The 25164-nt window shown below is 37.1% G+C and overlaps 2 protein-coding genes across 3 annotated transcripts; one reads left to right on the top strand and one right to left on the bottom strand.

The window, feature by feature from the left end:
• The first annotated feature begins 1682 nt into the window (after positions 1–1682).
• Positions 1683–11838, top strand: LOC140155672 (uncharacterized). Of its 2 annotated transcripts, none has more exons than XM_072178595.1 (4): positions 1683–1834; positions 6529–6852; positions 7249–7390; positions 8417–11838. In XM_072178595.1, the coding sequence occupies exons 2-4, from the start codon at positions 6561–6563 to the stop codon at positions 10170–10172; spliced, it is 2190 nt and encodes a 729-aa protein (XP_072034696.1). In that variant the 5' UTR covers positions 1683–1834; positions 6529–6560; the 3' UTR covers positions 10173–11838. The 2 variants fall into 2 exon arrangements, with proteins under 2 accessions (XP_072034696.1, XP_072034697.1); XM_072178596.1 differs by having other exon boundaries at positions 1820–1844.
• Positions 11839–19715: 7877 nt separating this feature from the next.
• LOC140155681 (adhesion G-protein coupled receptor G2-like) lies at positions 19716–24711 on the bottom strand. The gene is made up of 6 exons (XM_072178608.1): positions 24551–24711; positions 23777–23889; positions 22556–22669; positions 21787–22046; positions 21114–21177; positions 19716–20412 (listed from the first exon to the last, which is right to left on the bottom strand). The coding sequence occupies exons 4-6, from the start codon at positions 21890–21892 to the stop codon at positions 19722–19724; spliced, it is 861 nt and encodes a 286-aa protein (XP_072034709.1). The 5' UTR covers positions 21893–22046; positions 22556–22669; positions 23777–23889; positions 24551–24711; the 3' UTR covers positions 19716–19721.
• Positions 24712–25164: the final 453 nt, after the last annotated feature.

Genomic DNA, 25164 nt, shown 5'->3' on the forward strand with positions numbered 1-25164 from the left:
TTCTTATGAGACCATTTTTGCATCATAGTGTACATAAGGACCAGTGATTGCACTGACAAAATTTCATTGATATAGCTCTTTCACTTCTGTGCGATTTCTAAAACTTTATCGGCATTAGAAGTTTGCAATGCATTGTGGGACAGTTTTTGCATTTTTAGGACAGTTTGTCCTTTGACCTATCGCGAAAATTCAGAAATATTGGTTTTTGTGCATACAAAAATAATTTTAAAAAGTTTTACTAGAATAAAAACAAATTCAAAAAATATATTTGTTATATAAATTGATTATTTAAATATTTTTAATGATAACATTTTTACAATAATAGATAAATAAATAATAATTAGAGCAATTTCCCCGATATGTCAGAGGTCAAAGTGTCCTAAAAGTGCTCTCAAAAACCGGAAGTCACAATGGCGATTGGGCTTATTGTAAATTGTTAAATTGTTGTAATGTCGGGTGTAATGTAAGCTTACTTACTAAATGTAAATGCTCATTCGGCAATTATCTTGTTAAGCTCTTGTTGATTTGCACCTATCAAAGTGCACACATTAATTGATGATCAGTTTAGTTTGAGCAGTAGGCTGCCGCCTGTGTGTCATGTTTACATATTTTTGTTTTTTTTTATAGCTTTGAACTTGAGATTGCTGTTTTTCCCTGTCGATCGTCGATTCGGGGCGCACACCACTATACTATAATTGCCGTCGATTTTTTTTAAATAAACAAGAACTGCTTAAAAAAACATTCACCGATAGCTTCAGTCGTTGGGGGGGTCTTCAAAAAAAAAGGGGGACGGGGGGTGCGACCACATTGACCCCCATTTTTCAACTACCTCTCACCCAATGACCCCCTTTTTTTATTTTACTGAACTCCCTCTCACCCAATGACCCCCTTTTTTTTTCTGTCACCTTTTTTCAAAAATTTAAGTTGGGGACATTTCTGATAATCTCTCACTAAAACTTTAAACTAAACACAACAAATAATTTCTTCGGGTGTATAATAAATAAATAAATAAATAAATAAATAAATAAATAAATAAATAAATAAATAAATAAATATTACACGTATATCAATACAGTATGTATTGGACTCGCTACACTGTGTTTCACTTTGCTAAACGATCATCAGGCGAATGCTTGATGATCGTCTGATGATCGTTTAGCAACGTGAAACACAGTGTAGCGAGTCCAATACATACTGTATTGATATACGTGTAATACTACTGCTCTTTTCGAAATCGAGCACTCTTTTTACAGCAGTTTGTGATAACTTTTTTCGTGTATAAATAAATAAATAAATAAATAAATAAATAAATAAATAAATAAATAAATAAATAAATAATCATTATTATTCTATGTTCTTTAATATTTATGCTCATTTTTAAATTCCTTATTATTTTTTTCTTCTTTCTCTTTTGTTATTTCTTATGTTTTTATTTATATTATTTCTCACTTTTTGTTGTTACTTTTATTTATTGTTTAGTTTCCTCATCCATGTTTACCTGTACCATATAGGCTACATGCGTTTCTATACAGTCCTTTTGTTTTGTTCTGGCTCCATGGGCATGCATGCATCACGATCGAGGGGTCAAAGTCATGACTGGTCAAAGTTCATGTTCAATATTTTGTATACAATACATTACATTTTGCTATATGGAAGTGACGGAAAGCAAGTGCAAAATTGTATGTGTACATGCAGTCGTGTATATACATGTATTGTATGTATTATCAACATGATCAAAGACGATACATGATTTTAATATAGGCCTACAGGGCCCTACATCGCAACTGGTGGAAACGCGATAAGCACTGATTTTAACGAAATTTTCTTGATGAGGGTAAGCTAGGGTAGTTGACGGTAAACCTACTGATGCATTTATTCATCTAAATATTTAGGTCTATTTAAAACATGGTGACGTAAAATGCTGATATTTATGACATTCAACATCATGCACCTTATATGTCTATTGCATATAGGCCTACAGTCTTCAATTAATATTTTTTTCGAAACGCAATAATTATATTTCCTGCTCCAATATATTTACACGCTACGTAGGCCTACTAGTATATAGGGCCTATATAGACTAGTAAACTCAACCAATAAAGTATCGAAACGATTATAGATGGTCAAATTTACACAACAGAGCACATCGGTGTCCTTTGTCTTGATTGTGTGGATGTGTGTGGGTGGGGGTGTGTACACGACGAACGCGTTTGGCTTGAATAGGAGCTAAGTGCAACTTTCAAAATCCGACTTGAAGCCACCTAAACGCCCATAACTCGACCAAATGATATCGTAGAGCAACAAAAGAGGTATCAAAATGCGCAGGAGAAAGCTGCGTTTTATATACATTAAATACATTTTTGCTATATATTTCAGTTCCCGATAAATCTGACCATCTATAATCGTTTCGATACTTTATTGGTTGAGTTTATTTTAGGGCCTATTTACTCCTGCATTCATGGTAGGCCTACATGTACTATTAGTCTATTAAGGCGCTCCGGCGAGTGGAGCATGGTGTTTTTTTACGCTATATTAAAGCATAGATACTAAAAATAAAGTATCTATGATTAAAGACAAGTAAAGCAGCCTGATACACAAGAGGTGTTTTTATACGCTATGGCCATGTGTTTTGAACTCGCCACCCTTAGCGTTACATCACAAATATTATGAATTTTTACACCATTTGAGTTTCTAATTATATCTCCACAATCACTAACCCTAAACTAGCAAAAGTATACATTTTTGGAAAGCTGAAAGCAAAAGCAATTTAAATATACACATTTCAACTCATTGTACAGACTGACCTTGAAGTTATACAGGGTGGAATAAAAAAAATCCAAATAAAAAATGGGTCACTTATTGCATTGCTTATTACTAACTTATAAAGTTATAAACTGAAAGTAAACAACATTGATTTGGTTAGAGGTTAGGGGGAGCCTACAGCTGTTTGGTAATCTCGGAATACAGGGTGTCCCAAAATATGTTCAAATTTTTTTACAATTCAACATATTTTGAACTGAAACACTTTAACCCATACAAAAAAAGTAAGTCCATATTTTAGATTCCTCATCAAATTTCCTCTCAGAAAATGTAAACTTTGACTATGATAGGATAAGTAATTAAAAATTTACAGCAACTTATAGATTTTGAAGACATCCGCATTGCTTACTACACTGTTTAATATGAAACGGGTAGTTTTGTACATAAAAGTTTGCATTTTATAGACTAAACCAATCATAAAGAGTTCAAAATGATTAAAACACTTAGCAGAATTAATAATCTTTCAAAAGAGCTCTTAACCATGTCTGTAGCCCATATGGATGCAAAGATATGATCAGTTGATTCAACGCGCACACACAAAATCTTTATTTCCCATAGACTTTACACATACCGCCACACCGCCTCATCCGCCACCGCCTCATCCCCCACCTCGGTCATTCTGAACTCAAACAACTCTAACTACACTATCTTAGCTGATAAACAATTCTCCTTTAGAGGTCTGTTAGGGCACTCATTTAGCTTCAAAATGACCAAACACACTTCAATACCTTTTGTTTAAGCAGAGATATAACAATTTGAACGAGTCTCGATTTGGAAAAGCGTAACAAAACCACCATTTTTGGGTGGCGAGTTCAAAACGCGTGGCCCTATAGACAAATTAGGCCTAAAGCAGACACGAATGCTATTGGGTTCTATCCCAATTAAAAGGTGTAATTTTCACCCATGTGTAGAGCTATGAATTTTCACGGGACTGGGGAAACGTTTAAACCATATACCCTAGTTCTACAGTCTATATGTTTAACCGTATAGACTATTATAGGTATAGGCCATGCGTCTCTACGGCCCTTGGATTTCCACTTTCGTAGTCCCCTCTTGGGTGCAACATGAAAACACAACAATCAACAGTAAAGATATGTCTGGATTAATATCCAAAAAGTTCCCGTATTTTACTTTGCACATTGATTTAGGAGTTATTTACGGTTAAAATGTGTTTTCGTGATTTTTTTTTGTCCATTTTTGCCCAAAAGGTCAAATATTAAAATAGCTGTAACTTTAAAAATAAATTGAGTAGAATATTCATTTCTATTGTAGATGTTACATGTCACATGGATTTCCAACACTGGTGAATAAAAATGTACCGGTAACAGCACAACTCTAAAATATTTTTTTTAATGGCAAAAATCATATTTTTGTGCTATTTTGGCCATTTTTGACCTAGGTTTAAAAAAGTAATTTTTGCATGGGGAAAAATAAATATGTATTATATTGACTTGAAAAGTATATCATTATGCCAACCTAGTTATTTTAACAAAAAAGTTAATGATGGTGAATGTCTGTGACCATCATTCAAATTCACATATGGACTAAAATAGCATGTCAATTAGCTGTCACACTGACACTCACTTGTTAGACTTCTCCGTAGTCCACTTGCCCATTTTGTATACTTTAGCTATTACATTTAAGCATAAAACTCTGATTTTTATTAATTCTGTGCAACTGATAGAATTTCACATCTGATCTTTTCAGTCACAGTACTCCCTCTGTTTACTAGCTTCCCAAGTGGACTACTTACTTTGGGTTGCGGTTAAGATTCTTAACACGGGACTCTATGGAGAGTTAGGCCAATTTCTGGCCTAACTAAAATTGGCCATGATGTAATGCATCTTTAAATAGATCTGGCTTGTGATTGGTCGCCCAGATCTCGTTATGGTTTAAATCCTCCGAGCACGTGCCATTACCATTGGTAAGCAAATGTTCTCAACACAGATCCAAATAGTAGGCCTAAATTAGGTACCGGGGTACCCGCACAATAGAAATATTTCGATTCCTATGAGGAATCTTGTTCACTCTGGTGTGGTGAGCGGTAGTGTTTCTAGATGTTATCGGCAAACTTTGTGACGGATTTTGATGACGTCACATGGGTTGCTTGCCGATTGATGATCTGATCGTAGATCCGATCAAGTCTGTACGCCCCTCGTCCTTGTTAGCTCTTGTTCATGGTGGTGTTGCCTCTCATACTGCAGTTACTGTCCGCCGGCGTTTTCCTATACACAATACACAGTGCTCTTACCATTGACGCGTGACCTCTACAAATAGCGTACGTTAGTATGGGGATTTGCCTAGTTAACGTCGCTGTGTGAAAAATAACCGTCCGATATTAAAAGTACTCTTCTAAAATTCTAGAAAATATAGTTTTGTAACATGTCCTAAATTTTTAGCTAATTTAGATGTTTGGAAATATGCGTACTTTGGTGTTTTAGTGTATGTTATAGGTAATAGTACATTGCCTAGTTAACGTCGCTGTGTGAAAAATAACCGGCCAATATTAAAAGTACTCTTCTAAAATTCTAGAAAATATAGTTTGGAAATATTCGTACTTTGGTGTTTTAGGAAGGATATGTAAACGACAGATAACACCAAAAATATGAAGAAATTATTTCCAAACCGTGTTAAGTCAACAATCATTATGTTGCTCATTTTCAAGAATGCTGGTTAACAAAAAGCAGGCCATTGTCTCATTTCGTGAACAAAGGTCCACATACCATTGTTTCCTTGCGTTTCCTTTTTAATCGGTTACCCAACTGAAGCTATAAATACCAGCTCATTGCGATACCGCACATATAAAACAGACACATGTGCACAACCAGAGAAGATCTGATTTAATCAGTTGAGCTGTTTTTAATGAGTGTTATCTTGGTTTAATAGCTTTTAATGGGGTTTAAGTCCTGCAAAGGTCGCGGTGAATTCTACTGTAGACATGACTGCATCATGTACTCCTAACTCAGATGACCTCTTTGAGCCAACGGGTTGTTTTATTGGCCTCGTGGTCGATGGCTTTGGCCTCCTCCCACCCAATTACGTGATTATTAGTTGCAGTGCTCTGCTACTATTTGGATCTGTGTTGAGAACATTTGCTTACCAGTGATTTATGAACGATCCTGATGAATCTGTTCAGTGCCATTACCATCGATAACTATCGTACACAAATATGCGGGGCTTTGTATACTAGGTGCATGATCGCGTCTTGTACGTCCTGGCTTTGTGCCTGCGGTTAAATTGGATTGATAAACAAATATGATTGACAGTGTGTGTTAGGGACTAAGTCCCCGGTCAAAGTCCTGTTAAAAAGGCAATGTACATAGTCTTATTTTAAACTCGATTGCATCTTTCGCGGTTAATAACCTGGTAGATTCTAAAATCAGAATTGTTCAGTATTGAAGTGCCATATTATAATATAATTATGCCATTATAATATGTTGCATTCAATAATATAAGCCTACGTATAGGTTACTGTTACTGTCACTAATATAATTATAATAATCTTTTTCATAATCATTTATTAGTATTTTGATGTCATAGATATAAGTATAATTTCGAGTTCAACTGAATGCGTTCATCATGATTAATAACATAATTTATCAAAAATCGATTATGGCATAGTCTATCCGTTATAGGCCTCCTGTATATGATGTATGGATTTACGACCTGGCATGTTTGATGATGTTTCTGTTATTTACCCCGTTTCAGATAAAGCAGTAAGAAAACAGTGAGAAAGTGTCATGGCATCGCTTGTACAACAACACAGAGGACCTACATGTCCTATATGTCAGGATATTTTCACCCATCCCAAACTCTTAGTATGTGGACATAGCTTCTGCCTAGAATGTCTGCGTTCTATGGCACCACGTGGTACACCGAATACCAACTGTCCTCTCTGCAATAAACAGACACAGATTCCTAATAGCGACGTGTATCAATTAACTACCAACTACGGACTTCAAGAAGCTATTGAAGGACTCTTTGCGATTGGTGGAACGTCACCAGAAAAGAACTCACATGAAGCCCATAAGGGTAAGTAAACGCAGGTCAATTGTGCATTATTAGCCTACCCTTTTTAGCAAAGAATCCTGAAATTGGGAGTTTGGGACTCTAAATTCCTAAAGTCGGTCTGTGATGTTTGGTTAATTTCCTACCCTTTCCCGCGAATTTTTGCTCGAGGATGACAACGCCTTGACTTTTCATTCGAAAAAGGTCCAGTTTTTGTAGGCCCCCCTCCCATAAAATCCCGTGTGCGGACGGGCCTGTTTGCCATATTTACACGGAATAATTATGGAATGTCTTTTTGTGAAGATCTGGGCGATACAATGACCTTCATCTCATGGTGGGTATATTCTTTCTCAGCAAAATGAAAACAAACAACTTTTAAATATAACTGTATAAACATCTTCATTATTTTGTGTTCGTTAGATGACGATCTCAGGAAACCAGAAACCTATCCAAGTGAACCAGCACCTGCCATGCAATCGGCTCATATAGAAACTGGAGACCATGCGAGCACTGAGAAATACGATCCTGAACCAGTCGCCGAAGACCCAGAGGAGATAGAGAGGTATTGTCACGACCCTGAACCCATATCTTATAGACCCTGAAAAAAGAAACACCAGCCACCACATCCGGGTCTATTATGTTCGTACATGCTATATCAGATTAACAAGATAATAAATATGTGACGCTGGTTATTTTGTCCTCTTAAGTACGGTACAACTATTATCCGGGCTATTATCTTGAATATGTGTAGTCCGTATACATTCCTTGAGTCATAGCTAGGGCTATCAACGTGATTTCAATCTAATATTGTGGTTGACATCGTGTTCATCTTCAACCAACATCAACCCGCCCACTGGATGGCACATGTTGCTTCAACGTCAAATCGACGTGCAGTCAACGTTGTATCGACGTCGACGTTAATCCGACGGTTGGACGGTGCGTCCGCAATTGCAGCCTGATATCGATCAAAATTCAACCTTATTTCGACTCGATATCAACTTCACGTTGAAATGTAGTTGAAAACAGGTCGATACTTGGTTGAAGATGGACAAGATTTCAATCATTTTTAAACATCAGGATGAAGTCAGGTTGATGATTGACGAGTTGATATACGCGGGGATATACGTCAACGTGGAATTGACGTCGCCGTTTGTCAACTTGTGCCCATTGGGATGGTTCGTCAGGGAAGGACGTCAAATTGGCTTTTATCTTTTAAACCATTTCGGCCAGAGAGCCGGATGCAATTTGTATAGTAGAAGAAATGCCTAAGTTCAAATATTTATTAGTTCTAAGAAAATCTAGATCATAATCATATTCTGAGACTAGTTAATACTAGGTATCGAAAGCTCTTTTTGTTTGAAAGTTTTGGCATTAACAGTTCCTGTGTCATTTTCATTTAAACGTGCAAATATGTTTGAAAACAATGTTTGTGACTGAAAGAAAATATGAAAAGATTGGATCATTTGATTCAGAATTATTCTGAACACCAGTGCACTTCGTTCACTACAATATTCAATACTTTATACTATTAATTGTCTCATTTGTTATTTTATTTATTCGGTTTTTTTGTTTATTCATTTCTTTACAGGGAGAAATATGTTCATAAGGTGGTAGTTAGAAGTATTGCTGCAGTTGGAGGTGTAGCTGTGGCCGCTACGGCGGGTGTGGTACTTCTTCCTATGGTAGGCATCACATCTGCAGGAATCGCTGCCGGATCATTAGCTGCAAAAGGTTTAGTTGCTACAACCCTAGCTGCTAAGACGATCGGTGCAGGCGCAGTTGCAGGAGGTACATATGCTGCGGCTAAAACAGAAACCGCAGGCAAAGTGGCAACGCATGTTAAAGACATAGTCAAGCATGTTGCACACGGAGAAGAAGAAAACCATGAGGACATAAAAGATGGTGGGGAAGGCATCAAAACAAATGAGATTCCAGATGGAAATTCAGTTGAATCTAAGGCAGAGGGCACTAGTGGTGATGCCGATTCTTCACCTTGCGCTGTGAGCCAAAACTCTGAAATGTGTCCAGATGGTGGCGAGACTAAAACAGAAAGTGTCGTCAAAAGTGGAGAAGGTGAGAGTAAAGGTAATGAGAGTGGTAGCAAAGCTGAAGTTAGTGGTGGATTGGGATTCTGGGCGTCTCAGGTGCAAGTTATGTTTCACGACGCGGTCTATGGCGATGGTATTGTGAGTGGAGAGAGAGATGATACCCCGGATAGTACTAGCGGTGTTGAAAGTAACTCTGCTACTGAATCCAATGAAGTTAATGAGAATGTTAGTGATACCAACAAGGGTGGCAACGGTGACGGAGAGGTTGTAGACGCAGGGGCAGGAGGAGGAAGAGAGAGCGCGCATGGCGGCAATAGTGGCGGTTGGGGATTTTCTTGGGCATCAAAAATGTATAACACAGTTGTCTATGGCGAATATGATGATACAAATACTGACGAAAAAGCTAATAAAACCGATGATAAGGGAAAAAATCTGAAAAAATATGTTGAAATTCAAGTAAACCGTGACAGTGAAAACAATGATCAGATTGCCGAGGAAGATCATTCAAGTGTGCTCAGTAGTGCTGATGTGAAAGACGCAAAGAATGACACTGATGGCATTTGTGAGAAAGATGGTGAAGTTGACGATGGTGTGAAAGATGTTCATGATGATGACACGAGAAGACCAATTGGTGAAAAAGATTGTTTTATTGCCACGCACACTAGCAGTAATGATCAAGATGATGGCAATGGTGGGGTTGTTTCTAGCAATAATGATGAAGATAACACAGGCGATGCTACGAGACCTAGCAATGTTGTGGAGCACGTTGAGAAAGATGGTGATGAAGCGACGAGCCTTGGCAATAATGACAAAGATGATGAAAATTGTGCTACAAGGCATCAAGATGATGAGAATGATGGTGACGAGATTACGAGCCCTGGCAACAAAGGATGTGATGCAGCGAAGTTATACAACAAGAAAGATGATGGTGGCGAAGCTACGAAGCATGGCAATGATGACAACGATAATGTAGGTGATGCAATGAGGTCTGTCCATGGTGATGAACGTGGTGCTACAAGGTCCCAAGATGAAGTGAAAGTTGGTGACGAGGTTATGAGCACTGGTAATGAGGAAGGTGATGCAACGAAGTTATGTAACAAGAAAGATGATGGTGACCGTGAGGTTACGAAGCATGGCAATGATTACAAAGATAATGAAGGTGATGGTGCGAGTCTTAGAAATGATGAGCAAAATGGTGTCGAGGAAGCTACAAAGCCTGGCAATGATGACGAAGATAGTGTGGGTGGTGCTGATACGATGCCTAGAAATGATGTAGAATGTGGCTACGAGCCGTGATAATGACGAGAAAGATATTGGTGGTGATGTAGCGACATTGAACAATTTAAGAAAGAAGATGATGGCGAAGCTACGACGCCTTCCAATGATGACATGAGTGATGATATTGACGATGTTTATAGCAATAATGTATATAAATAAATATTGGTGATGGTGGTTTGAAGAAAATGGTGATAATGACCGCAAATTGACGCTGGAGAAAATGTTGAAAGCTAAACCAATATTGATCATGTTGATAGGGAAAACAATATCTCAATTGGAATAAACAGCAGCTGAGTCAAATACAATGAAAGCATTAATGTAAATATAAAACAAATTTCTAAGAAAACCTTTATTGAAAAAATATATTGCTTTGCAGCGGTGTGTGGTAAAAAGTGTCCAATGAAGACGAAAAATTGCGCAGACATTTTAGGGGCGATAATCTTCGATTTCTTTTACCTTCCCCTACACCCACGATTTATAACAAATTACTTTCAACTCAACATGAATCAATTTTCTTCGAAATGACCCTCCCTATCTGGGGGTTAAAAATTGTATTTCCTCCCTTCCACACACAGAGGCCCAAAACATTGGCGTACCTGACGAAGGACAAAGAGGTGACCCCACCCTCCCCGACAACTCAAAGAAAAAAGAAAAATAAATATTCCTTGTCATTAATACTTTTAAAATACGCAAACATTCCGGAAGCATCTTGATTTGGGTCTAAAATAGTGTACAACTGCAAATTTTACAAAATTTCACGAAATGAACCATTGTGCAACTTTCACATCAAACAGTATAAATTCTGACCCTATTCATTGCGACGTTTTGGCTCATACGTGCATGTTCCTCCATTGTTGTTGAAGTTGAATTTAATCATTGTAAATTATATTATCATTATGTAGTTTCAAATGTTTCGTATATTACATAACAATCGTTTCGGTGATTTATTCCATTTCTAGTAATTTAAAGTTCCTAATTAATAGGCAAGTCCTATTGCTGAGCCCGAATTCGATTGACATCCGTACAGGCGCATTGACAGACCATATCGACGAGCTAGCCTGAGTTTGATTGATTTTACGGAATCCTTTGTTACTTCCCGAAGCGGACGTATACGAAACATTTGAATCGGACCATTGTATAAATTTGTATTCTAGTATATTACACTTGCTTGCTTTTTACTTGCCTGAAATAATTGTGAATATTTTAACTAGTATTATGTAACCATTCTTATATACCAAACTTTCGGCAGACCTAATATCGAGATCTGTATCACGATACAAAAAAGTTTTTTCAACTTTTGAAATTGACTTCAAGTGATACCATAACTACAATTTTTATTTTATTCAACAATATATACCTCTTCGATCCCTATTCAGCATGTAGTTGAAGTTTAAAACTCCTTACACAGACATCCACAGAACTCATAGCGTCAGTCTTCAAAAGTATATGGTACAAAAAAACTAATTCAGTCAATATTCACTAAAAAGTCAATTTTCGAAATTTTGTAAGAACGTGTCGCATACATGATGCATAATTTGAAACCTCTGTATTTCCTGGGAAACAGTAATCGTCATGTATGTACTTAAAAGATATATAATATTCAGAAGAAAGAACTGCTTTGTAAAGAATTATGGTCTCTAAGACTCTAAATAAATTTGTAAAATGTATGCTTTATCAAAATGAATTACGTGTTACTTGTCTTTATTTCCAAGGTTATCACCAATTATTTTTACTTCATTTATGTTCATAGGGGTTTGATCGGGATTAATCACTGACACCTTTCCTTTTTTTACTGAGGACTCGTAGATCATTAAAAGTTAAAAGATTTTGTTCTAGACCACCGATTTTATGAGATATTGATACGGCACCGAAAACTACAGCTGTTCCCAACTCAGCCAGGAACCCCGTTTCCAGTAGAAATGTTGATGTTGTCACAATGGATTCCAAGTAATCATATCGTCAAGAGACCCACATACAGGAATACGACATCTATCCTGAGCCAATCAGCATTTTATTTCCTGCAAAAGCCGACGATCAGACATAAATTTTAAAAGGAGCATGTCCAGATATCAGCGTTAATTTCATGCTATTCCTCCATTGTTGAATTTAATCATTGTATATTATCATTATGTAGTTTCAAATGTTTCGTATATTACATAACAATTGTTTCGGTGATTTATTCCATTTCTAGTAATTTAAAGTTCCTAATTAATAGGCAAGCCCTATTGCTGAGCCCGAATTTGATTGACATCCCTACGGGCGCATATTGACAGACCATATCGACGAGCCTGTGTTTGATTGATTATTGTGGATCATGGAGTAAATTACGGAATCCTTTGTTACTTCCCGAAGCGGACGTATACGAAACATTTGAATCGGACCATTGTATGAATTTGTATTCTAGTATATTACACTTGCTTGCTTTTTACTTGCCTGAAATAATTGTGAATATTTTAACTACATGATGCAGTCATGTCTACAGTAGAATTCATCTCGACCTTTGCAGGACTTAACCCCATTAAAAGCTATTAAACCAAGATAACACTCATTGAAACAGCTCAACTGATTAAATCGGATCTTCTCTGGTTGTGCACAAGTGACTGTTTTCATGTGCGATATCGCAATAAAGCTGGTATTCATAGCTTCAGTTGGGTAACCGATTATAAAGGAAACGAAAGGAAACAATGTTATGTGTGGCTTTGTTCACGAAATCAGACAATGTCGTGCTTTTGTAAACCAGCATTCTTGAAAATGAGCAACATAATGATTTTTGACTTAACACGGTTTAGAAATAATTTCTTCATATTTTTGGTGTTATCTGTCGTTTACATGTCCTTCCTAAAACACAAAAGTACGACCCTCTCCAAACACCTAAATTAGCTAAAAATTTAGGACATGTTACAAAACTTTATTTTCTAGAACCTATTTAGAATAATTTAAATGTAGCTTTTACCGGTTTTTTTGTGGCATCCTTCAGAAGTGAGCGGTCCGATACCAATATTTTCGGTCAAATCTCCATTCAAATAACACGGGGAGTTGGCTAGCTATGCCTTGCCCTCACTCATATTTTACAAAAGTGCGACCATTTCTGAACATCTAACCTAGCTGTAATTTTAGGTCATGTTAGAGAAATATATTTGCTAGAAGTTTTGGAGAATAAATAAAATATTGGCTGGTTATTTTTCACACAGTGATGTTAACTAGGCAAGTGTCCATTCTCCCAACATACATCATTTGTAGGGTCACGCGTCAATGGTGAGAGCACTGTGTATTGTGTATAGGAAAACGGACAGTAACTGCAGTATGAGTATTATGTAACCATTCTTATATACCAAACTTTCAGCAGACCTAATATCGAGATCTGTATTACGATACAAAAAAGTTTTTTCAACTTTTGAAATTGACTTCAAGTGATACCATAACTACAATTTTTATTTTATTCAACAATATATACCTCTTCGATCCCTATTCAGCGTGTAATTGAAGTTTAAAACTCCTTACACAGACATCCACAGAACTCACAGCGTCAGTCTTCAAAAGTATATGGTACAAAAACTAATTCAGCCAATATTCACTAAAAAGTCAATTTTCGAAATTTTGTAAGAACGTGTCGCATACATGATGCATAATTTGAAACCTCTGTATTTCCTGGGAAACAGTAATCGTCATGTATGTACTTAAAAGATATATAATATTCAGAAGAAAGAACTGCTTTGTAAAGAATTATGGTCTCTAAGACTCTAAATAAATTTGTAAAATCTATGCTTTATCAAAATGAATTACGTGTTACTTGTCTTTATTTCCAAGGTTATCACCAATTATTCTTACTTCATTTATGTTCATAGGGGTTTGATCGAGATTAATCACTGACACCTTTCCTTTTTTTACTGAGGACTCGTAGATCATTAAAAGTTAAAAGATTTTGTTCTAGACCACCGATTTTATGAGATATTGATACGGCACCGAAGACTACAGCTGTTCCCAACTCAGCCAGGAACCCCGTTTCCAGTAGAAATTTTGATGTTGTCACAATGGATTCCAAGTAATCATATCGTCAAGAGACCCACATACAGGAATACGACATCTATCCTGAGCCAATCTGCATTCTATTGCCTGCAAAAGCTGATGATCAGACATATAAATTTTAAAAGGAGCATGTCCAGATATCAGCGTTAATTTCATGGTAAGCTTAATTAAAACGCATTGAAAACGCCAAATTGCAGTCACAAAATAATATTAGTAAATCACCAAGGTGAATGGTAACGTAGGTATGTGGAAAATTAAAAGAACTATATTAACAATAACAAAGTATGTGCCAAAAGATTTGTCTTTGGCATGTCGTTTTTTTGAAATATCAGCAAAAATATAAAGTTTTGGAAAAACGTCCCAAAATTTAAAGCAAACCCGAACCTTCCAAAATAAATACATATTCGTACTCGGCGGGGCCCAGTCACTACCAGCCGCCGTGGTTTGGGGTAACTCGTCGCTTCCCCTTTTCAGTTATACCTGTACTTTATGTTTGCTCATACCCCAGACCTTAAATCTATGAAGACAAATCAGTCTGTTGAAGTATTTGAACATCTATGTCTAAGATAAGTTTATTTTGACTATTATGTTTTGATAGTTTAACAAATCAACATATGAAGTATTTGATCATCTGACAAGCTCAAGGTTATTTAGATCCATCAGGTAAATAAACTTGTGATAACCTGGGTAAAGTCCATGCATTCATATTGAATCATATCACCGTTCATATGTCACTGAAAGTCATGACCGACGTTGTCCTTTAATGTATGTTTGTTTGCAATGCCAAGACAATGTTGATCAATAGGTCAATAGACTTCTTTTCTATACTCTGCATCTTCCTCAACGTCACTATCTTGGAACATGACCTTAAATCTGAAGCATTTTTGCTGAAACATAGTGGATAAGGTTATGGCTACCGACGCGTTTTCCATCAGTTCCACTCTGACGGTGTCGTTTCAGACTATTTTAGAGTATTGGACTGTAGAACGACTTCAAACAACGTTTCGGAAACAACGTCAACGGCACGACAAATTGCATTGCGACGAAGCTGCTATGGTATTGAAACATTGTATTGAAGATTGTCTTTGCTTGTGTCATAGTGTGGCGAAGGAATCACATCTTAACTTACCTAGACATGGAACCAAAGTAAAGGATGCCTGTAAGAAAATGCGTTGCACCAGATGTTTGGAGGAAATCAAATATCGCTGTCTAAATGATGAGACATGTCTTAAATATTCAATGCCGTTGTCGTCGGCATTTTGTACCTCATGCGAGCAGCCGACAGAAGCTTATTGTTTCTTCTGTCAAGACTCGAAGGAAGACTGGAGTACCGTTGAGCCAGCATGCATTCGTGGTATTGTGTATAGTGCGCAGTTTCTCGCTAAAGAAGAGCGGACAGCTTTGGAAAATCATGGTTTTGATGGGCAAGACTCCATGCAGCACTGGTTGTCTTTACTAGCACATGGAAGAGAAAAATACCTTCGTCTGCGAAAAGATTATAGTCGTATGATCTCCCCAGTAACGAACTTACCAGATGTAAAAAGCAAATTAGTTGACAGTGTACAGTATAAATCTGCTCGAAAGAGTGATGGTCGGGTGTTAACTGTTGAAGTCCAAGCGCCATATGAGATGTGCGTAGCATTAAGAAGATCAAGGGACGAGGAATCTTACGTAAGAGCGCTGGACGTTGCCTTAGAGTGGAGGGCATTCTTACAGGAATGGCAAAAGTGTTTCAATTTACCACCGGATTCAAGACGATAAATTCAAAGCATCATGACTTGATATATTACAGAGGCTGAAATCACCTTAATATAATATGGTCTTGAATTTGAATGACACCTGCCAGCAAGCCCGTTAGCTATAAAACTTGTTTCTAGTAAATTGTTGAAAACCGCTCTGTTCTACAAACCCAATATGAATTTGGCTGAATCCAGTTAGCATGGTTAGGTGTACACTCTTAATTTCAAGGATTTAAAATAAAATCTAAGGGATTGTGAATAGGGTCAATCAAGTAATTAAATCTTGCAGATTTGGAAATAAATCTTTAAGATTTAAATTCAAATCTATAAGAGTGATCTATCTAAGGGACCGTTCACAAACACTTGTAAGGGGGGGGGGCTGATGCAAAAAGGGGGCCCTGAAATTTGTTGACCCTCCTAAGGGGGGCCTGAAAAAATGGCCATGTCAAAAATTTTCATGTCAAAAAGGGGGGCCTGAAATTTTTGAGGTCTATAAAGGGGGGGGCGAAAAATTTTCGCGATAACATTTTTTTGCATCAGGTCCCCCCCTTACAAGTGTTTGTGAACGGTCCCTAATATTGATTGGTAAATTGCAACCTTAAGGATTTATTTTTAAATCCTTGTAATTTAGAGTGTAGGCCTATGTCGGGACATGTGTGCATTACAAATATGCCAAAAAAACTCATGTATAAAATTGGACTCGGACGATTATGGCCCAAATCAGTCGATTTCGGTGATTTGTTTTTGTCCAGATGGGGCAACTGGGGAAAAGGGCAAAAGAGAAACCATCTGGGGTGGAAATGCCCCCATTTCAAGGGGAAAGCGTGAAAAACTAAAAATCATTGAATCAAAACATAAATAAACCAACCAAACAAGCAATCTATTTACCTTTATATGATTGGTATCCATTCGAACCTCAGTATCACGAGGCGACACTTCTTGCCATATAGACTTGCGAGAAATAATTTTAATCCTACCCTTAAGGGCTCTGTAACTCCCTTTTTGCACAGATAGACTTGCGAGAAATAATTTTAATCCTACCCTTAAGGGCCGGCTCTGTAACTCCCTTTTTGCACAGTATTTTTGGTCTTGAGAGCACATCAGATACACCAAGTTGCATTTTGAATACGAGGAAATTCTTTTGATATCAAATAATTTTGTTTTGTGAAATTCGCGATATAATACAAATTTTATAGCAAATTATTAAAAATTGACATTTTACAGTCCTCGATTTAAACTTTATACATTATGTAAATCTACTGTATACGGTACTAAAGCTGAATTCATATTCGATCGCCAAGCGATTGCGATACATGGAGTGCCGGAATCGGGGACAGGAGACAAAAAGTCAAACCTAGGGGGGGCTCAGCTATATTGGCATGTGTAAACCTGTTTTATGGGGAGACATAATTATCTTCGTTCAAACTTGTCAAATTTAGTGCAAACATCTTCACATTTAGGGATAGTTTTTGGCGAAAACGGGCATGTTGAAAATAGTTGGCACGTGTATGTAGGGCCTTGTAGGCCAACAGTATGCCGGTTGAGGCCCCGCCCCGGACCCTTTAAACCATTTTTGTTGTGCATTAAAATTTGGTTGAGGGCGACACAAGTTTGGGTCGATCCTTCATGTAATTATTTCGTGTAAGCTAACCCTAACCCTATAATCCTAATCCTAACCCTAATCCTAACCCTATTCCTAACCCTAACCCTAACTTCGTGTAAAATTATAATGAAGGAAACTAAAAAGGTGGCTTCAATATGATTGCCAAATCCCTGTACCACACATTTTTGTCCTCGTATTTTCGTAAACTCATTTTGGTAGCTGGTCAATTTTGCAAATGTTCTCCCCTAGGAAAGTTAGCCCAGTACGCCATTTGTTGATGAGATATATGGGGGACAAAAAACCCAATGAAATCGTTTAATTAAAATCATGAAATAGTAAAATCTACAAAAAGAGGAGCTATTAAAGGTTTTATTTTCTGGAACTAAATGTTTCACAAGCTTTAAGTTTCCCCTAAGACTTTTGAAAATAAATTGAAGTAAATAAATAAAGTAGTTTTTATACAATATTCAAAATGATCAAGATAAATTAACGGTAGCCTATATTTGGCACACCTGGTCCAATTTGCAATGTCAGACCAAAGAAAGTATTGGTCAGACTCAGACGTCGTCGTTGTGTTTGGTACAATGGCTCATTTAAGCTCATTTATATGCAAGAAGAACCAACGCAATTTTGAAAGTTGCACTTTAATCCATTAAACTCTGACAAAATATGCAGAATATAATCTACCGTTTAAAATATTCTACATAGGCTTTGTAATAAAAGTAGCCTACAACTTTCAAAACTGTATCTTTTATACACTATACTATGAGCCATTGTAACCGAACGCAATTAAACGACGTCTGACATGTGAAACAAAATAGGCTACAAACAACTTTCATAATTTAAATTTTGGAAACTTCGTCAACAACTTTTCTGTTCATTTCAAAAAGTTTTGGGGGGACTTAGAACTTGTGAACCCTTAATAAGCTATATGGGTATTTTAAAAGAAAAACGAAAAGCAATAACTTCAAACAAAACAGGCATTCATCGTTAATATCATTTATTGGTAATAGAAGGAAATATTCCACTTTGGTCACAATATTTAAAATGACGATGTTATTTATACAAAATAGTTACTTTTTCCATGCATTATTTTGAAAAATTTTGACTATTCCAATATTGCTGAACTCATTTATGATGACCTTATTAAAAAAATAAATAGTAAACATAAATCTCCGGGATGTCAAATATCGCACCCCTACATTGACTGACCCACTATGTACATGTATATTTTCTAAGGCACCCCCAAGAAGAAAAAACACCTTGGGCTTTCCCCCAGCCAGAACCCCTCCCCCACATATAATAATTCCTGGTGCTGCTAGTGCTTTGATGATATTGATAACCAACATTCAGCTAGCAATTTATTATGCAAATATCTTGACATTCTTCAAATTAGAATCGTATATCATATTATATTCACTGTGTAACATAAGGAATATGCATCTACTTATCAAAATGATTGGTATACCCATCTTTTGATGTTTATTGACAAGCCACGTGCTTCTTCAATATGCAACATTGGATCCTCAAACGCCCAAGATTTGTCGTTTCCTATGAAAGTTTATAACATTCATCTATAAATAAGGTGTACCTCGATTATGTTGCATTTCGATGTAATAGTCTTAAGTTGTCCATTATCACTGGAAACTGACGAGTACCAATCTTTTTGATACAGTCTGTATTTTGTTCCTCTTTTGCATTACAAGTACATAGCATCTGGATAGTTTTAATTTATATACTATTTTTCAGTGAATCCTCACTTCATTTTGATATTTGTTTTGCAAGGTTTTGTGAAATATTTACAAAAATATTGATAAGCATCAACAAAAATATTACACTATTAAAATTTAATTTGTTCGCTACTTCAATTGCTAATCCACAATCATGGCACTCTAAGGCCAAAATTCAACCAGCAGTTTCGTTTCGTCTTCCAACGATTGCAGTTTGAAGCCACCACATGCACTATGCAGTTATTACACACAGAGTGGGGTAAGTGGTCCACTTCAGCCTAATGTCTATATATATCACGGAATAAGTCTTGTTTGCTTTACTTTTACTGTTGATGGTAAAGAACATGTTAAATCATTATAATTAGAAATGAATCAATGTCTCCATGTTCATTTTAAATTCCAGTATCATCGATCCATCTTCCCATTGCGAGTCCAGTGAGTCCGTTTCTATATAGCAATATCGTTTTTATCAATTTTGTACGTCTACTTCAATACCCTTATTGTCCACACCCGATGTATCTCCAGCAACAGGCATACTGAAGGCTTCCGCAGATGGTAAACTGGTTTCATAAGTGGGATTAGGACTTGCACTGAATACATCTGATTTACCCGATGCCGGCTCAGTATTATCTCCCGCCACAGACATACTGAAGGCTTCCCCAGACGGTGCAGTGCTATCATAAGTGGCACCTGAAGGACCTGTACTGTGAAATGTATCTGATTTATCCGCACGCGATTTGGACAATGTTGATTTTCCCGCCCCACTTGATGTTGTACTTCTTCCGTGACTGCTACTAAAAGTAGAGGTAACAGTTTCTCGAACATCTTTTTGTTTCAAACAGAAAAAGATGAATATAAATACACCCTGAAAAGAGTTAAATATACAGAACAACCACTGGAATACTAGTGCGGCACCATTAATAGCCAAGAAGCCGAAGATCCAAGTAAGTCCAAGTAAGCAAGAAATCGCTACGGAATTGCGGAAGCGTTCCAGCAATATTTTCTTCTCATTTACGCTTCTGACCCTTCCACCTGCTCCTGGTCGAGGTCGAATGATGCTTTTTACCATCAGAACAAAGCATACCACGTTGTGAATTAGCACTAGTGCTATTGGTAAGAGAATACCTAGGTAAGTCACCAACCCAACCTTGGGAAAACAGCTGCAATACAATGATAAAAGATATTAGAACTATGTGCATTTTCATGGTATTTTGTAAATAAAAACACACACATGTACAACATGATCACGAACACGTCACAGGTATAGCAAGTTTTTCAGGTACCGTTATACATTATACGTTTCCTATGCCTTGAACAAACAAATCATCAGTCCTATTTTACCAACGTTTGAACTGAAAATGGGGCGATAACTCATTATTACCGGTACTCATTTTTGAACCATATTCATGATAGTATATGGCAAATGCATCCTGCATGACACGGTTGAGACCTGTTACTAGCTGTCAACATTTGCAACCAATTCTTACACCAAGGTCACTTACTGGAAAGCTGGACAGAACAAGATGAATCGATTACCCATCTGGGTCATTATTGTAAACTGTTCATTTCAAAGAACAGGAACAAAATTCATTTGGCAACTACAAAATGTGGTCAACTATACTGTCAAGAAGAATTGCCGTAGGCCCTAACGTATTTCAACTTCATTTCTTTCGGTGAGTTGGGATTAATTCGGGCATAGACCATTTTAAATGGTCTATGATTCGGGAGACTAACGGTAACTCTAATTATCTCCGCCCTATGCTCATTTTCAACAGGTTGTTAATGAATAGGAGAGCTAGTAACACCTTGCAACAGTCTACGAATCGGCAAAGATGTGAAGATATGCGTTTGAACTACTTACTAGTTTTCATTCTGATAAGACTTGAAGCCAGCGAGTGAAATAGCCGTGATTATTGCAGGAATTCCTATTGAAAAAGAGCAAATGAAGTTACATTGTTAAACGTAATAGTTGATAACAAATTAAAAGTCATTGTGGGATAGGCTTTTACGACGGGAATTCGTTGACAAGGGGCAGTCTCCAGTGAACGGCTCTTTTCAGAGCCACTAAACCTTTCAATTTGGCAGATAGGCGAGATCTGCTTGTTTTTCTGTTGACAAGGGGCAGTCTTCAGTGAACGACTCTTTTCAGAGCCGCCAAACCTTTCAATTTAGCAGATAGGCGAGGTCTGCTTGTTTTTTCGTTGACAAGTGGCAGTCTTCAGTGAACGGCTCTTTTCAGAGCCACCAAACCTTCAAATTTAGCAGATAGGCGAGATCTGCTTGTTCTCTGTTGACAAGGGACAGTCTTCAGTGAACGTCTCTTTTCAGAGCCATTAGTAGGCAAGGGGCGGCCTACGTTTCTCATTCTTAGGTACTTTGTCCTGAAGAAGTCAGAGCTACTCCTGACGAAAGCTTGACACTTCTAAACTTGTCCGACGGCGACCCGCTAAAATTCCACTAATTGGAATTACAACTCGTTTACAAAAATATGTAGGCCAACTTGCAAGATGCGCTTCTTGAAATATATAACTTACCCCAGGCTGCCGCAGCTGACTTGATGACAAATCCCTCTGATTCAGGATCAAAGATTCTGACAAGCTTGATGTACAGATATCTTGCTTCCACTGCCATCCATGCCATTGTAGTCAGCAGGAAATAATGTAATAAGACAGCCACCAGAGTACAGACAGGTCTGGGACAGGTGTGGTCAATGGCCACAACAAATATCAAGTAGAGAGCAATAAGGGAGACACAGAGCTGAATCAGGATGTTGCGAGCTTTCCGTCTTAACCGCCTGTAAGTACCATTTAAAACGAACAAACAAAGAAGACGGAACGAAAGAAAAATGTCAGGAAATTTTGTTGCCATATTTACAAAATATGAAAATGTTAATATATGCAATTAAATCCTCTTTTTATGACATTTTTCAGTAGGCCCTAGATATCCACGAAAAAAGCTTATTCACAAAAATTGAGTTGATTCCGATTTTGCGTTTGTGAGTTATGCCTGATTATGTGTATTACACTGCTCCATAAGCCACTGTTGTAATTTCGTTCTGGTATACCAGAACGAAATTCAAATTTGACGATATTTTTGCTAAACGAATCAATCTGCAAGAAATGTTTGGTAAATAAACATTATGTAGCCAGAGGTTTCCAGTTGTATAAAAAAATTGAAAAAAGTGGGGGGATGAGGCTATAGATCACGAAATGCCCTTTTAAGTCCAGTGTAATAAAAATGTTTTATTTGCTCGCTTGTTTGTTGGTTTGTTTATTTATTTGTTTATACTTGCTTGCTTTTTACCAACAGACAGGTCTGGGACAGGTGTGGTCAATGGCCACAACAAATATCAAGTAGAGAGCAATAAGGGAGACACAGAGCTGAATCAGGATGTTGTGAGCTTTCCGTCTTAACCGCCTGTAAGTACCATTTAAAACGAACAAACAAAGAAGACGGAACGAAAGAAAAATGTCAGGAAATTTTGTTGCCATATTTACAAAATATGAAAATGTTAATATATGCAATTAAATCCTCTTTTTATGACATTTTTCAGTAGGCCCTAGATATCCACGAAAAAAGCTTATTCCCAAAATTTGAGTTGATTCCGATTTTGCGTTTGCCAGTTATGCATGATTATGTGTATTACACTGCTCCATAGGCCACTGTTGTAATTTCGTTCTGGTATACCAGAACGTAATTAAAATTTGACGATATTTTTGCTAAACAAATCAATCGGCAAGAAATTTTGTACATAAACATTATGTAGCCAGAGGTTCCCAGTTGTATAAAACTTTTTTTGGAAAAAAGTGGGGGATGAGGCTGTGGATCACGAAATGCCCTTTTAAGTCCAGTAAAAGGTTTGACTTGTTCGCTTGTTTGTTGGGTTGTTTATTTATTTGTTTATACTTGCTTGCTTTTTACCAAAAGAGGGAAAGGTGTAGCGGCATTCTCATTAGGCCTATATCATTTCACTAAACTATAAATGTTTGAACTACGACCTACCAGGAAACAACAGCAAAATGTAGTGTGAGAAAAATCTAAACAATACACCGAGGAAGTAAAAAGACTAAAAAATAAAACCCCGGGATAAAACCAACCGTTGCCAAGAAAAGGTTAAGTAAATTCCTATGTTTTGTTCTGGTACTTTGATTATCAAAAGGTGTCTGCAGCGCGTAGCGTTGATATGTGAATCTATTCCCATGCACTACTGATTACCGTAATCATATCATGTATGAAATGAAATGGTCTTTTCAACTTCATAACAATGATTGATTTATCAAAACTGGCTATCTCCCAACATACGGTTGTAAAGGTAAATACATACCTGGTAAATGCTATATACCGCCAGGAAATCACATGACTTTACTTTACTTTAATTTTTGAGATAGGACTATACTGGGGAGTATTATTAACATATATTACACAAATATGACAAAAAAGAGAAGGGAAATGAAGGGAAATGAGATAGGAAAATTCCAGAATCGGTGTAAAGGATAATATTAGATAAAGAAGTTTCCACTATACCTGTACAATGTGAATATGATGACGGTTATAGTAAGTGCCGCTATTGACAAGCCACACCCAACCTTGCTGACGATGTCCAAGGCTGTACTTTTTATCGTATTCTTCCCGTGGTACTGTGGAATTTCATACAACAACGGTTTATATTTAAAGTTGTATATATTTTACTGAAACCATATAATCATAGACTTTGTGAAACACACATAAACAGATGGTTATAATCTGGATTGCCATCTGGATGCCCGAACTGTTCTGAATCTCAGGAACTGTTCGAAATCTCAAGAACTGTTCTGAATCTCAGGAACTGTTCTGAATCTCAGGATGCTTTCAGTTTAGGTCATGTATAGTGCACACCCCATCGCACCGCTTAGGTGTATATCTCGGGTGAGGGACCAGCACCCCTACTCTTAGCTGCTGTGATCGTGAAACACTGATTGGCCCATGTGGTTGTCTTTTATAGTGCCTATGTACCTATATACGTTCTTGACCTGCCACTCCTCATGGACTATAAATTGTTCACTTTAGCATTTTATAAAAAAACAAAAAAGATGCATGTCGGATTTGCCTCATCCATATCTTCCTCATATTTCAACATTCTTCTTAACTTTATTGGAAAATATTCTAACCTGCAAGATATTTTGAGGGGTGGGTGGAGAGTCATCACTAAATAGTTCAATTCTGAAACGCTACTTGACACTTCAGGTACTACCAGGCGTCATCAGTCATCTGATTGGTGACCAATAGCATAGCAAGTGTTTGTTTTATAAAGATACTTACCACAAGCACGGCAAAGTTAGTCAAATGATCGCAATTACAGACTCGTCTTCCTTCTTTGTTTACCCCCAAATATGTACATCCTTTTGAAGACCAATCTCCTGCACCTCCATTCAAGTCATAGTCCCAATACACGCATCTTGGCTCAGGGAAATGGCACGAATCCTATATTCAAAACATGAGGACAAACATTAATGACACAAACACCGATCTGATTCAGTGGTGGAGAAAAATAGCAACAAATGTTTCTTAATCCATCGCCTGGTTAATAATTACTTTGCACAGCAGAGACACTAAAATCAATACCCGGGATCGATACACGTGAATGTGCTATGCACGATTTAATATTCAGACGATAAATCTTTGGATACCAGGGAAGAAAATGATGAATATCTCCCGTAATTTTTTTTTATTCTAAAGAAGCCATATTTTTTTGCTTGCACTTGAATATGCTGAAAGGATATGATAATCGTTAGCTTGCGTATTAAGAAAGAACCGTGCGTATTGAGCTCAAAAAGTGACAAAAAGTCTGATTGAGTCTTTAGCATAGACTTGAACACGGATGTGGTCGCAGCAGGTTTTATGTCCCCGGGTAGTGAATTCCATGCCGCAGCAGC

The sequence above is a fragment of the Amphiura filiformis genome, chromosome 6, assembly GCF_039555335.1.
Source record: "Amphiura filiformis chromosome 6, Afil_fr2py, whole genome shotgun sequence".
NCBI lineage: Eukaryota > Metazoa > Echinodermata > Ophiuroidea > Amphilepidida > Amphiuridae > Amphiura > Amphiura filiformis.